Source organism: Gobio gobio, assembly GCF_949357685.1.
Source record: "Gobio gobio genome assembly, chromosome: 11".
In the NCBI taxonomy this organism is placed as follows: domain Eukaryota; kingdom Metazoa; phylum Chordata; class Actinopteri; order Cypriniformes; family Gobionidae; genus Gobio; species Gobio gobio.
In genome coordinates, this window is record NC_137104.1 from 40,160,533 (window position 1) to 40,176,762 (window position 16,230).

At 38.9% G+C, this 16,230-nt stretch overlaps 2 protein-coding genes across 4 annotated transcripts in view; both read left to right on the forward strand.

The window, feature by feature from the left end:
- The window catches only part of celf3a (cugbp, Elav-like family member 3a), a gene marked incomplete at its 5' end in the record, with an annotated part of 90,660 nt that extends 77,658 nt beyond the window's left edge, over positions 1–13,002 (forward strand). The window contains 9 exons of one of the 2 annotated variants that reach the window (XM_079828804.1): positions 1,515–1,594; positions 1,813–1,956; positions 3,849–3,993; positions 4,117–4,260; positions 5,485–5,544; positions 6,035–6,139; positions 6,383–6,526; positions 8,134–8,270; positions 11,922–13,002. In XM_079828804.1, coding sequence (XP_079684930.1) covers positions 1,515–1,594; positions 1,813–1,956; positions 3,849–3,993; positions 4,117–4,260; positions 5,485–5,544; positions 6,035–6,139; positions 6,383–6,526; positions 8,134–8,261 — 950 coding nt within the window. In that variant the 3' untranslated portion in view covers positions 8,262–8,270; positions 11,922–13,002. Of the gene's footprint in view, positions 1–1,514; positions 1,595–1,812; positions 1,957–3,848; positions 3,994–4,116; positions 4,261–5,484; positions 5,545–6,034; positions 6,140–6,382; positions 6,527–8,133; positions 8,271–8,571; positions 8,944–11,921 lie in introns of those variants that run through there. The other variant, XM_079828805.1, reaches the window with a different exon arrangement.
- Positions 13,003–14,562: 1,560 nt separating this feature from the next.
- The window catches only part of cers2a (ceramide synthase 2a), a 29,126-nt gene continuing 27,458 nt past the window's right edge, over positions 14,563–16,230 (forward strand). The window contains exon 1 of one of the 2 annotated variants that reach the window (XM_079828753.1): positions 14,563–14,991. The gene's annotated coding sequence lies outside the window, so the exon portion shown is untranslated. The remainder of the gene's footprint in view (positions 14,992–16,230) is intronic. The other variant, XR_013817452.1, reaches the window with a different exon arrangement.

A 16,230-nucleotide genomic window follows, 5' to 3' on the forward strand; every position in this document is an offset into this window, starting at 1 on the left:
TGGTTGCATGGTTATAATTTTGTCTCTAATAGTAGTGTCATTCTTGAAAGTAAAGAAATTCCTAAAGTCATTACTGCTGTGCTATTTGGAAACATCTGAAGTTGAAGCTTTATTTCTCATTAATTTAGCCACTGTTTCAAATAAATATCTAGGGTTGTGTTTGTTGTCTTCTAAGAGAGTCAAAAAAGTAAGCAGATCTAGCGTTTTTTAAGGGCTTTTTTTTTGCAATAACACTTTCCTTCCACAAAATGCGAAATACCTATATACCTATATATGAAATATAGTTTTGTTGCGCTCCATTTTTGTGGGCTGCTTTCTTGAGGGCCGAAGTGTGCTCGTTATACCATGGATTTGGACTATTTTCCTCAATCTTCTTTAAGTGCAAAGAAGCAACCGTGTCTAAAGTGCTGGAAAAGAGAGAATCAATAGTTTCTGTTGCAACATCAAGTTCTTCTAAGTTATCTGGTATGCCGAGGAATAGAAACTGATCTGGAACATTATTTATAAAGCAATCTTTAGTGGTAGAAGTGATGGTTCTACCATATTTGGAACAGAGTTTGTTTTGCAACCTTGGCTAAATGGAGTATACACAAAAATTAGGTAATGATCCGAGATGTCATCGCTCTGCTGCAGAATTTCAACGCCATCAACAGTGATTTCATGTGACAATATTAGATCTAAAGTATGATTACGACAATGAGTGGGCCCTGACACTAGACTGGGTGAACCCAGCCTGATCTGCCGGCGATTTGATTTTGCCCTGCAACTCTGTCTGGAAACCTGTACATTAATTTCTACTGCTTCTGTTACACTTTTGCGGGAACCAATCACAGACTGGCTTATCCACCTGGCGCACTATTGGCGTGTTTAACACGATGACGGATAGAGAAGCGATGGGTCGTTGCCCGTTGATCACGCCTCTTGTGGTCTGATTGGTTGACTATGGTTGACTTGGTGAACTATCCAATTGCATACAGAGTCATTTAATTTATGCTCGTTCATCACACCTCTTGTGCAGTAGAAAATACATAGCAGACTCCTCAGACCAATGTTCAATCTTAAATTGAGCTGACAACACCCTGACACGTGTTTTCTAACTTCAATAGAGTTTAGAATGTCTGTAAATACCAATGCCAATCCCTACTACAACACTAGTAGGGTTGGACCAGTGAGTGTTCGGTCATGCATGCATATGTTGGCTAATGAATGATAGTCCAATCGGCACAGGCTGTGATTTATAAAGTGATGGATGTGTGTGCTCTGGGTAATTATGTGTGAGTGTGAATGGAACAGATGCACCTGCTGTAGTAAATCATTAACAGTTTCACTTTTGCTCTTCCATATGTACAGATGTAGGCTTTGGGAAATGGTGTGGGCATTGATACCAACCTCAGCTTATTGTATCTGATTTCATTTGTGTAATGGGATGTTTAAATACTCCCACTTGATGACTTATAAAATGTCAGCCTAATGCATTTTTCCAGCTTTGTCTAATGATGTGTTGTGTGTTGCAGGTTGTGCATTTGTAAAATATCAAAGTAATGCAGAAGCACAGGCGGCCATTAGCGCTCTACACGGCAGCCGCACTCTCCCGGTTAGTGTTTCGTTCATGGTCACATTCAGGATTCCTCCCACTATCACACCTACAAGCATAACACAAACACAGCATGCCATTGTTCATATACTCATACTCACTCACTTCCGAGCCTTGTGCTTTGTTTTAACATCACCCACTGCATATTTCACCTCAGAACTTCTCAGTTTCTTTTATTTGATGTTGTTTGAGAATGAGAATTTTCTTTATCCCCTCAGGGTGCATCTTCTAGTCTGGTGGTAAAGTTTGCAGACACAGAGAAGGAGAGAGGAATCAGGCGTATGCAGCAAGTGGCCTCCCAGCTGGGTGTCATTAGTCCCATGAGCCTACACCTCGGCGCCTACAACGCCTACACACAGGCAGTAAGCACTAACACCACAATTTATTGAGCAGCAAATCAGCATATTAGAAGGATTTCTTAAGGATCATGTGACACTGAAGACTGGAGTAATGGCTGCTGAAAATTCAGCTTTGCCATCACTGGAATAAATTACATTTTAAAATATATAAAAAAGAAAACAGTTATTTTAAAATGTAATAATATTTCACAGTATTACTGTCTTTATTGCATTTTAGATCAAATAAATGTAGCATTAGTGAGCATAAGAGACTTCTTACCAAACTTTTGAACAGTAGTACATATAAAGGCTGGAATACACTACACAACTTTTGCTCAGAATTCCCCCCCCGATTTGCAGTTTAGATGAGCCGACATTAGTTGCCGAAAGTCTGCGCCAGTCTGCAGATTTTGGGCAGTCGGAGTTGACAGATCATCAAAACACGTCTGATGTTTTGAGGCGATTTTAGAACAGCAGCAGAATACGGTTGTCAGTACCGTATTTGAGTCCTTTACACAGTTACGTTCACAACTTCACACACAGTTCAGTTATTTATGCGAGTGACAACCACATTCTATAACCAGACTCACACCCGTAAATATTCAGACTCGCAACCGCATTCTTGGAAAACATGCATTGTGTGAGCGGAACCAAAGTGCGAGAGAGCCACTCTACGCCGCACAAACATGTGTCGACTGTGTGTTGCGGGTTTTCATGTGTGGTTTTGGTAACTAACAGCGACGGAGATATGAGATACTGTTCTCCACTGGAGCTGCTCCCGTCGGTGTTGTGTGCTCTACTCTCCACCAGATAACTCTGCTGTCGGTTAATAAAGATTTGACTGATGAACTTGTGGCTATGACGTGTAGCTACTGAAACCAAAGCTGCCCTCTATCTACCAGTGTTGCAATAAAATACAATACAACTACCCTAACAAAACAAAAGTAAATTAACAGAACAAGCGTCAATATATTGCGCAGCTTCTGGTTGTGAAACCGCCACGATTTAAATTCCTGAAGAAATGGGATAAACTTTCACAGGTGAGAATCTGTTGGTTTGTGTTTTTATATGTATTAACATATAAAAATGACTGTTTTTATACCATGATATCTTTTTAATGTTGTGATAGCTGACGCCTTTGTCTTTTTGTATTGTGTTAGTTTAGTGAAATCTTCTGCTGAAAGTCTATTACAGATATAGATGTTCACACATGTGTCTAACTACGGTTGCAGACGCACAATCAACTTGCTCTCGAATATTCACGGACCGGTGTTTTGACCGTTCCAATATGGCAGACGGCTAACGTATGGCGGCCCATAGAAACAGCCACTAATGAGGCATCTATGTTTATATATCTTTGCATGTTTCTTTGTGAGTTTGTTGTGTTTGGAACAATTTCAAAAGTCTGTTAGTGTATGATCCTCAGTCGTTGATGTTTTTCTCTGTAACCAAGTGTTAAGCCTAGTGTTTTAACATCTGTTTAGATTTTAAAAGTCATGTAGTGTATTCCAGCCTTTACATAAGCTGAATGAGAGTCATAACAACAGCTTAATGTCCACTGAAGAACCAAATATTTTTCTGTTTAAACTAAATTCTACTTGATTTGATATCTTCTTGTATAATGCAATGACTTTCATGCATAAAATGTGGCTTAAGTGCCAAATATTTTTTGGGCCACCTTATGACCAGGATTTAGTTCACAGAAAACACATTGGGATTAAAGCAATAACCGGAGGTTGTATTAGGTCTGGTACCAGAAATACTTCCATAATTACTTTCTATTCTACACACAGTTAGTTCTAATTGGAATGGCATTGACCTGATAACCCTAGTACAACCCCTACACAGGACTCTTCTGAAGGTTTTACATGTCATAGTCCTGGATTCACTTTTTTTTTTGTTGTTGTCCTAACCAGCTCGTCCAACAGCAGGCCTTGGTGGCTCAGTCCGCATATCTGTCTCCCGTGGCGACGGTTGCCGCGGTGCAGATGCAGCAGTTGGCTGCTCTCAATCCCAGCAGCATCATAGCCACACCCATCGCCTCAATCACACCGTCCTCAGGTAAATGAAAGCCTGACTGCTACAACATCAATACGCTCCCTCATATCTAGCATTCCAAGTTCTTTCCAAGTGTTCTTGTATTTGATTAAATTTGTATATTTGTCATTGGTCGTTCTGCTCTAGGTACGAACACTCCTCCAACCATTGCCACACCTGTGCCTGCTCTGCCTCCAATCGCAGTCAACAGTTACCCACAAGTCCCTGCACCTCCCAATGGCCAGTCTGCCTCTGAAACCCTCTACACCAATGGAGTCCACCCATATCAGGGTGAGGACCTTTCTTCAGTGTTTATAAATTGTAATGCTGTATTGTATTATTGTTTAATACTCATAGTACTCAGTATTTTTATTGTGATGCTTTACAATATATATATATATGTTTATATCATATGTCAAATCACAATAATTTATCAGTATGGTGTAGGGCCTCCTTTTGCAGCCAATACAGCATCAGTTCGTCTTGGGAATGACGGATACAAGTCTTCCACAGTGGCCAGAGGGATTTTGAGCCATTCCTCTTCCAGAACAGGGGCCAGGTCACTATGTGATGCTGGTGGAGGAAAACGTTTTCTGACTTACTCCCCCAAAATACCCCAAAGTGGCTCAAAAATGACTGTGCGGGCCATGGGAGATGTTCAACATGTTCATCAAACCATTCTGTCACAAGTCTTGCTGTGTGAATTGGTGCATTATCATCCTGATACACAGCCCTGATACACAGCACCCCCTTCAGGGTACAATGTTTGAATCATTAGGTGCACATGGTCTCCTGAATGGTTTGGTAGTCCTTGGCAGTGACATGCCCATCAAGCACAGTAGGGAAGCCTATGATATCACAGCCCAAATCATCAGTGATTCACCCCTTGCTGTACGCAATAGTCCAGGTGTTAAGCCTCTTTGGGGATTCTCCACACTGTAACTTCCAGAATGTGGGAAAGACAGTGATGGTTGATTCATCAGAAAACAATACATGTTTCACATTGTCCACAGCCCAATATTTGCACTGTTAGCACCAATTAAACCAACATTTGGTATTGGCATGACCATAGGTTTGGCTATAGCAGCCCGACCATGAATATTGACTATGTGGAGCTTCCAATGAACAGTTTTGGTGGAAACAGGAGAGTCGAGTTGCACATTTAATTATGCAGTGAGTTGGGCAGCTGTGGTTTAATGTATTTTGGATACAATCTGGGTTAGTACCTGGACATCCCTTTTAGACAGCTTCCTCTTTTGTCAACAGTTACTGTTGTGGTGGTATGCCGGCATTTACGCTGGATACCATAGCTCTCGATACACCACAAAGACACACTGATATTTCTCCTCCCATTATGTTATGTGGATTGCAATATTTTATGAACAGCTGTGCTATTGCTTTGCTAGTTCAACCTTCACACTTTGCTCTTACTGATGCACGTATAAATATTTGTATTTTGTTCCAGTCGTCTCATCCTATTCTTCTGTTTGTTTTCAATATTTATGTATCCTTCAGCTCAGAGCCCTGCATTGGATCCTCTCCAGCAGGCATATACAGGCATGCAACACTACACGGGTGAGGCTTCTCAACTCCTAAAACTCCATTTGAAATTTGTCAACACTGAAGAATGTGGAATATAGTACTCCCTTTTTCAGGAAAAAAGCCAGCTTAGACCAGTTCACATTTCAAAAGCAAGAAGTAAAGTACAACTGAATGTAACACCAATCTAACAATAATTATTCATAAACAGCAGTATTTAAACTATGTAAACTGCTACATGTGGACTTCCGTGAATGACAATGACGTAAATGAATTGCTAAATGAGTGAAGTAATTGACGTTGAGAGTCGAAAGAACTGATTCACAGAAATGAATCGAGATTTACACCAGTGCTACAATGATACAATGCAGGACTGCTAATTTAAGGCTAAGCTATATTTTATTGCAAACAGTTTGTCTTTCTCAAGGTCTTATCTGCTCAAGATAACAAATACAGACTGCAGAATGCCACTTGAAAAGATGACTTACCCCTGGTCTCATTTCTAACCTCATTACTCCACTCACAGCTACATATCCTGCTGCTTATGGATTGGTCGGTCAACCATTTCCACATCAGCCCACCTTGGTTGCCCAGCAACCCCAGCAGCCGCAACAGCTGCAACAACGAGAAGGTACCAATGTCATTTCCTGTTCCATTGGGTTCTATGACCACTGACATCCTGTTTTGATAGGTCTATTATTGAACATATTTCTCAATCATTGTTCTTCTAATCTCTTGCTGTGCCGCCAAAAGATTCAAAGCACCATGTTTCTTCCAGAAATCGACATGATTACTTCCTTTTATGATTAAAAACCGTGTGGTCTCATGTATTGCATTCCCTCCCTCTTTTTTGGCTCATTCCTTCTCTCTTCAGGACCAGAAGGCTGCAATATCTTTATTTATCATCTGCCTCAGGAGTTCACCGACTCAGAGATGCTGCAGATGTTTCTGCCCTTCGGTAACGTCATCTCAGCCAAGGTGTTCGTTGACCGTGCCACCAATCAGAGTAAATGCTTTGGTGAGTGATTTCCAAAGAGCGATTAAAATCAATTAAACTCAATTAAATTATTAAATGTGTCATGGAATGTTGCAATGAAATAAAATTCATGTAACATTAAAGGTGCAATAAGTGATTTCGGAGAAACGCTGTTGAAAATGAATGAGACCGAGCACCACAACAAACTTGTAGCCAATCAGCAGTAGGGGGCGTGTCCACTCAGGATGGGGGAGGAGAGAAAGTGAGCAAGAGAGGGAGGTTTGAAGAAAGACTGTAGAAAGAGAGATGGCTGAGAGACATTACACAAGAGAAAAGGTCAGGGGAATATCACTGGAAAAAGGAGGGTTATGATCAGGCAAGAGCTTTAGGACCCACGTTAATATTAAAAAAGCTTTCCAGCACTGGAGAGACCTAAGCGGGAAGGCCTGAAAATGGATGCAGACTGGGTTGCGTTGTCTCTGCTCCATGTGAGTAACACTGGTTTCACGGAACCAAGATATGCAGTTGTTTTAAAGGTGCAGTGTGTAGTATTTATGAGGATCTATTGACAGAAATGCAATATAATATACATTACTATGTTTTCAGTGGTGTATAAAGACCTGACATAATGAACCGTTATGTTTCTATTACCTTAGAATGAGCCATTTCTATCTACATACACCTCGGGTCTACTTACAGTGAAATCGCCATTTTGCGCCGTCATGTTTCTACAGTAGCCCTTAACAGACAAACTTCTCTACAGAGCGCTAGTCACTCTCTGCTCTCTCTGACGATGACATTTTTGTCCTGTGTCGGCCACCGTAGCTTCTCTATGTACAACCTCACCGCTAGATGCCGCTAAAATTTACACACCGCACCTTTAATGTTAGCTATAATAACAGGACAGTTTTGAGGGTCATTGCTTGTCTGGCACTGGTGAATAACAACCAACTCTCGCTTGTATATACTTGTGTACTGCATGTTCATTTTTTTGTTCTTCCTTGTCATTAGTTCACATCTTCGCTTTATTTTTTTCCAAGGATTATTTTGCTTAACTTCTTTTATGATAAAGAGACCTTTAATCTTGCTTTGCGTGTTTGTGCATTGCAAGGAGGGGTGTGTTTGTTTGGGTTGATTTCAAATATCAACAGTGTTCAACAATGATTCTCAGAAATCGCTTCCTTCACCTTTAAAAAGGACATTAAATCCCACCAGGAATACACCTTAAAATGAAAAACCTCATGAAATGCGGATCATAAAACAATTTTATACATAATTAAATGTTGCAGTCAAAAAGGGAGTACAAAAGCATAAATTGGGAAATGTGAAATGTATTCACTTGTGTAACATGAAAATTCACCGGATATATGACACAAGATAGCCTTGAAATGAAAAACGTTGTCACAATCGTCAAAGTTTTGAGGGTGAGGAACAAATTAAATATGTATTTCACGCATTTATCGCAACGTTCCATGACAATTTCATTATCTGGTTCTTTATTTAAATCTCTCCGCAGCTATAAGCAGAAGTTTCCTGTTTAAACGTTTTAAATGACAAGAAGATCATCAGTGACTCACCGAGGCACTTCCTCCACATCATGTTCATCTTCTGTTTCTTTCCTGTTGCTTCTCATGTCCCTCATGTCATAGGTTTCGTAAGCTTCGACAACCCGGCGAGCGCTCAGGCTGCCATCCAGGCCATGAACGGCTTTCAGATCGGCATGAAGAGGCTTAAAGTTCAGCTCAAGAGGCCTAAAGACGCCAACCGCCCATACTGAGACGGACAGGTGAGGAAAACCAGAAAAGACAACAAGCGCCTCTTCACTAAATCTCTCAGTATTATGCTTTATAATGTGTGACCAGTTCTAAACTAACCAGTCTAGCCAGAATATTCTGTTTTGATTGATTAAAAGAATTGTAACCTAAATAAAAGCGTAACTCATCAGCATTAGATCTGAAAAACGTAAAGGAAAAAAAACACTCATTAATTTTTACTTTCATTTATTGTTTTTGTGCTGTGTCATTGTTCACTCTCCTGCAACAAAAAAAACTATCAAAACAAACAAACACAACCTCATCCACACCAAGGCTGCCCCGTCCAATCATAACTCATGCGGAGACCACGTCGCGGTGGCCTAGCAACCGATAAAGCTCCCCCTTCCTCCCACAGCATTGGTTTGTAAGTTGATTGGCCTGTGTTGGTTGCTGTGGCGATATTCCTGCCTGTGATGGTTGCCATTAGCAGTTTTGTTTTTTGGCCCTTTGTCATGTATCCTCCATGCTGAGAGTGCATGGCGGGTTACCGTGGTGACTATGGACTGTGTTTGGTGCGTTGTGACTCTCTCTTTTTGTTTTATAAATACTGATCAATAACTGACACTACATCTGTGATTTACTCTTAACGTAACTCGTAGCTAATGGAGTTACTCAAACTAAATTGATCCATTGAACTCTAATCAACCAGCTCAATGTGCTACCTTTGGGTGGATTTTGTTTTTGATCAGTCTCCTCTGTGTTTTGTTTGGTCATGACTCTATTTCTTCTACAAAATACTCCCATATGTAGTCTGGTGGTGTTATAGTTACTGTGAATGTGGGGTGGGGGGGGTCTCAGTGTGGTTGTATTTGATTCCAAGAGAGTTTGCAGTAGCCCCTCGCTGCAGAATACGAGATCTGGGGGGGCGGGGCTAGAACCAGAACTCCTCCCACTGCATTTTGATTGGTCGATGGATTTCACGTCATAATTACTCGTGTTGTTGCTCTAGCGCTTCCGCATTGAGTCGGTACTAAAGAAAGTTATTCTTTTGACAGAAACACAAACTTAATAATTTTAATAACGTTTTAAAATGCTTAGTTACAATTACAAACTGTAGTTTGTATATTGTGTGAATGTGCACCTATAATTACGTACAGTGGTGGGCAATAACCAAGTATTTTATTAGAATATTTTCATTTGGAAAAATGTTTGCTTTTATCGCAAAACATAAAAAACAAAAAAAAACATACCCTTCACCTTCCCTAAAAAACCCGTAGTTACATGCAAGAAATAAATATTTCTTAAAAGATGTGTATTCTTTGATTGGCTGATCCTTTACCACTCTCAGTAGTCCACGTGCACCTTGACTTAAGTAGATTAATAAATAAGCCCTTCTACATGTATCGGAGTAATATTAAAGGATTAGTTCACTTTTAAATAAACTTTTGCAGATAATTTACTCACCCCCATGTCATCCAAGATTTCCATGTCTTTCTTTCTGCAGTCGAAAAGAAATTAAGGTTTTTGATGAAAACATTCCAGGATTTTTCTCCATATAATGGACTTCAATGGGCTCCAAACGGTTCAAGGTCCAAATGACAGATTCAGTACAGCTTCAAAGGGCTTTAAACAATACCAAACGATACCAGACGATGAATAAGGGTCTTATCTAGCGAAACGATCAGTTTCTGCGAGAAACCGAACAGTGTTTATGCTGTTATTTGACCTCTTATCAGACGAACGTGATAATCTCTGAGCTCAGCCATAACATAGTCAAAATACGAGTGTGGTCATAGATATATCGATCGTAGATGCCTCATTCTACTGATCCGTGCAGGCGCTAATGAGGCATCTACATATACATCTATGACAATTGTGGGATTACACATTTTAGAAAGTACATTGCATTTAGGATTTTAGGTAAAAATGATGATGTCAGATGAATTAGTCTGCTACGCAAATCTCCCAGACCTGTTTTACTGACTTCAAAGGCTCTAACAAGAGTCTCCTTTCCTGCCAGACCTGTTATTCTCTATTGTGTTTTAAATGAGTCAAAGCCCACCTTTGGGAGCCCAGCCCAGACATTGATCTTTTATGGCTCTTTGGCCTGGCTAGTATCAGCATGCGAATAGCTATGCTGATTCAATGGGACTGGTAGGGATTTCATAGTAGGGTGTGTCTTTTACCGACACAACATATGCATTTCCTTTGTTTGAATGTCTCCTCCTCTGCTGTATAACCACTCCCCCTAACATGTAGATAAATTGCCTTATTTTGTACTGTTAAAATCAGACTGTTTTCGGACGACCTGCAGCACAGAAGGTTCTCATTAAAAGAATAATTCTGTCTTGATCCGACGTCTCCTGGTCTATTCTTCAACAAACAACTGAAGTTCACAACACCACGCTCGTATTTTGACCTCACTTAGCGGAAGTTAAGGCGCAGCTCAGAGATTATCACGTTCGTCTGATAAGAGGTAAAATAATAGCATAAATACTGCTCGGTTTCTCGCGGAAACTGATCGTTTCGCTAGATAAGACCCTTATTCATCGTCTGGTGTCGTTTAAAGCCCTTTGAAGCTGTACTGAAACTGTCATTTGGACCGTGAACTGTTTGGAGCCCATTGAAGTCCATTATATGGAGAAAAATCCTTAATTTCTTTTCAACTGCAGAAAGAAAGACATGGACATCTTGGATGACATGGGGGTGGGTAAATTATCAGAAAAAGTTTATTTAAAAGTGAACTAATCCTTTAAATCAAGTTCTCTTTCTACTTGAATAGAAAATGTGTGCTTTTTTCCACCTCTGATTATGCATATTATTATTTAAAAAATTGTGACTAAAGTATTGCAGCAGTCAGGTTGTCCTCTGTAATTTTATACATAAATTACTTCACATGGGCATCTGACTTAATTTATATATTATAATAAGAGCATCTCGCAAAATGCAAAATGCATTAACAGCACAACGAAATAGAAAAAATACCGAAGCACGGCATATAAAGTGGGAGGAGTTGGATCTGGATCTTGTATTCTGCAGTGAGGACCTTCTCAGAGTTTGTGCTAGTGGATATGCTGTTTCGTGCCAACGAGTGAGCTTGTGTACGTGCTTGCGTGAATGATGCGAACGAACCGTGCGTTTGAGCGTGAGAGCGAGAGGTAGGGAACTTCATTCATTATACCTCTCAAACCTCTCACGCTGAGGTTTGAGGTGACACTCTGTGGTTGTTTTGGTGAAATAAGTGACGCATTGTGCCGACCAAAGAACAGCATTCCTCTGTAGGAATTCTGGGTTATTTTACAGTCAAACTCTTTTCTAGCTCATTTACATCCAGTCATTTGTTTGAGCACTCAAAAAAGACGCAGTTAAGCCACCATGTGAACACGATACAGCCCAGAATTCCTATGGTGCATGTTGGAAATTTGTTTGCCTGCCAGAAATGTATCCCCACTTTAAACGATCACTAACACAGAAAAACACACACTTGCATTACAAAAAAAAAAAAACCCATTCACTGACTCACAACATAGGTTGCATGGAAGTATAGAATGGTAAGATTAGATAACCTTCCCTAATGCACAATAACTTTGTGACACAACTAGGAGTGTGGTTTTTGTTTTGTTTTTTGTGGATCGATGTGACTTGCTCCTAACTGCCGTTTTCCTTTTCTTTCTCTCTCACAGGGAAGAAAGGAGAGGACTAAAGGAGTCACTTTTCCTCTGCTGCAAATTACGGGACCAACAACTTTCGCAAAACTACAGTATAAGACCTACCGAGATTATGTAAACAAAAAATATACATTTAATAATTATAAAGACGAGACTTATCGCAGGAAGTGCAGGTGAAATAGAATGATTTACTACCTTAACAGTATACGATATAGGACCAATCAGCAACGCAACGCCACTCACTCTTTTGCTTCACAAGCTGTTGTGCCGTGTGCTTGTGGGTCGTGACCTTTCTGCCCTCGACCCACACATCTACGCCCTGCGCACACACACACACACACACACACAAATGGGACCAATGCAAATATGTCAGTACTACACAAGTTTCACTTCTGGGTTCAAACGAACCACGGACTAGTAAAGTCTTTCTGCAGCAATCTAAAATATGTATATAGAAATTCCAGGGGACCATGTGTAGACATATCGAAACAGTTGGGAGGGTGGGACTGGGTCAATGCGATCAGAGCAAAGAATCATGGGTGGTATGTATGGTAGCTAGAGAAGTTTTGAAGGATTTGCTCTTGGTCTCTAATCGGAGTCCGGTTATACATAGTTCTTCATCTTTAATTCTTACAGAAACGAATGACCTGTGGTATAGGATGCTGGTCCGATATTGCAATCCTCCCTAAAATGACTGAATATAGTTTATCACAGAGAGGCTGTAGTTAGAGTTTTTTGTTTTTGTTTTGTTTGTTTTTTAGTTTTTCTTTCTTTTTAAGAAAAAAAATTGTGGATGATTCGAGAAGATTCATGAATGGTAAAAACATTTAAAAATGTATTTCATTGTATATATCATGCTTTTAAAATGAAGGTCAAGATTTAAACATTTGGGATATTATTATTATTATTATTATTATTATTATTATTATTATTACTATTATTTAGGGAAAGTGATTTCTATCTTTTTTTGCAATTAATTTATCGATTTCTTGGAGGGCATTTTTTAAATTATTTATGAAGATAGAGGATCATTGGCACATGTTCCGATGAATCCATGTATTTTTAGACATTTTATTTACAGATTTACCATTAATGAACAATCATTATTATTATTATTATTATTATTATTATTATTATATTTATTTTCTTCAACTGTTGTTTCACAACCTGTCAAAAAAAATTTGAATAAAATTTTAAACAATATTTTTTGTTTGTGTCTGTGTGTGATTACTGGAATAAATGTATGTGTAGCTGTTTGTGATGGTTGTAGACGCATGAAAATTCAGATTAAAATGCTAATATGAAATTCATTAGAAGAATCTTTCAAATATGTGACCCTGGACCACAAAACCAGTCATAGGTTGCACAGGTATATTTGTGGGAATAGCCCACAATACATTGTAGGAGGTCAAAATTATCCAATTATGCCAAAAATCATTAGGATATTAAGTAAAGTAAAATTGAAAGATTAAGTAAAATTGCCTTCATGTTCCATGAAGATATTTTGTTAGTTTACTACCATAAATATATAAAAAAAATTATCATTAGTAGTAATATGTGTTGCTAAGGACTCCATTTGGACAACTTTAGAGGCAATTTTCTCAATATATTTTATATCTTATAGATATCTTAGATTCCAGATTTTCAAATTGTTGTATCTCGGCAAAATATTGTCCTATCCTAACAAACCATACATCAATGGATATTTATTCAGCTTTCAGATGATGTATACATCTCAATAATAATAAAAAAAGACCCTTATGACTGGTTTTGTGGTCCAGGGTCACATATATATTGTTACCAGCTTGCTGCAGAACATTTTCACTCATTTATGTATGCTAATTATGTATGCATTGGCTTTAGAAAAGGCAGTGTTGCATATTTATAGTAGCTGTATGTAACTTTATGATTTGAATAGACTCTTCTTTAGTGTCTATGGTGTCTATCCTGCTAATTCCAACAACTGTAAGATGTACGAGACTAAATTTGCTCTTTTATTAATCAAAGACATGCACATTGAAGGCTATAAATGCGAAGTGCTTACCTCATTGAACTTCTGGATTAAAACATTACAACAGAAAACTGAAAAATATCAACTTTTAATATTCAACTAAAAAGCAATCATTTTAATTTAAAACAAAAAACAAACAAATGCATAACTAATATTAATAGTTAATACTTTTTTTGTATCGGTGCACATAAATGCAGCATGTTTTAAATAAGATTAGGCTACTCTAGTCCACACACACACACACACACACATACATATATATATATACATACACATACACACACACACACATATATATATATACATACACATACACACACACACACATATATATATATATATATATACACACACATATATATATACACACACACACATATATATATATACACACACACATATATATATATACATACATACATACATACATAAATACATATATACATAAATATATATATATATATATGTGATTCTTACGTTATTATGTACTACTTCCAATTCAATGAGCAACTGAGACACATAAATAATCACCCCTAGCAATTTACAGCTGTCATTTACAGTCAGTAATCGCTTCCTCCAAGGTTTCGTCATCTTTAAAACGTCATAACTCACATGCGGTTAAACGTCACCTTAAATAGCTCCTGCCCCGCCCTTCAGATTTAGTATCGCGCACTCCTCGTTTTTTTGGCCCTCCTCTTCTGTCTTTCATTCGCCTGCTTCGTTTCGGCTCTCAACAACACCCGGCAAAAGTACGTCGACACTTTCAACTCGGACATGTGAAGAGTAAAGTTTATAATTCGGGATACCAACGGAGAACGAAGCGGGGGAAACACCACAAAGTGGAAGAGTTTGAACGTCACTTTTAACGCCTGACTTCCCTTAGCGGTTTTTTTTTCTTCTTATTACGGGGATTTAAGAAAACTATGCAGACCGATTGGATTATGGATTATGAAGGACGATCACAATTGTACACATTGCCTTGAATAACTGCGAGATTACTTCCTTTTTCATGCACCTTTCCTAAATCCATCTCATCTCATCTACTCACATCCTTGTTTCGCACTACTGCTGAAAGTAAGTACCGTAATACGCAGTTATGCTCATTCCTGCTTCGCTCTTTGTAGTTGAACGGTCCTTTTCTTGTATGTTTTTTCAAACATTCATATTCGTTGGGTTTTTAACCTAATGTTTGGTTCTGGCTCAATCGCCTCTTGAAGTCGGTTGTTTGATGTATACGGCCTACACTGGGAACGGCGCAATCGAAGTAAAGTTACACACTACAATTTAGTAGCGCGTGATGTTGAGTATAAACTAGTGATTACATCAAGACTACGAACAAATATCCGTCGTAACTTATATATCCGACGCCGCTTATGGAACAATACGTCGAGAAACTTAGTGTTCCTGGTTTTAAGTAGCGGGTTTCATGTTTGAAAGCTGCTCGGATAATGCATTGTTTGTCAGTGCAAAATTGAGGATTGGTTTTTACGTTCGTTAGATCGTTTTTTGCAGACTATCAGGAGCGAATCTTGTTGTAAGACACGACTGTTTTCACGCTAAGGGACGTCGTCTGTTCACAAACAGGTATTAATGTATGCAAACCGTTATAATGGAAGGCTAACAGAGCACTCCTCGTCAACGTATCAACTTGTGATTGTCGTCTCGTGTTGCACTGGAGCCTCGAGGGCTTTGAAGTGGACTCTCATGCCTATGTATGACGTCATGGCGGACGTGGAGTATAAGGATAAGCATAAGTGCAGGGTTTCACAAGGTTAGCCCCAAACTAAAATGCGTGTTTGAGCTGAAAGCAACTTGCACCGACATATCCTAAAATATGTCAGTGCCTTTGTTTTGTCTCATGAAGCACACAAGCAATGTTTTTTTCCTAAGCCACGTTTATAAAAGCTACTTAAATGTTCTAATTGAACTAAGACCTAACCTGATGTTCCAATATTAATATTCAATATTAAACGCAAAAGAACAAACTATGTCCTTTGATATGTTTTAAAGGTGCAGTGTGTAATATTTATGAGAATCTATTGACAGAAATGCAATACAATATACATCACAATGTTTTCAGTGGTGTATAAAAACCATATATAATCAACTGTTATGTTTTTATTACCTTAGAATGAGCCATTTCTATCTCCATACACCGCGGGTCCCCTTACAGTGAAGACACCAATTTGCACCGCCATGTTTCTACAGTAGCCCGTAACGGACAAACTTCTCTACAGAGCGCTTGTCACTCTCTGCTGGTGTTGTCAAAAGTACAGACCGCGATACCAAGTCGGTACTGAAATTATAAAAATG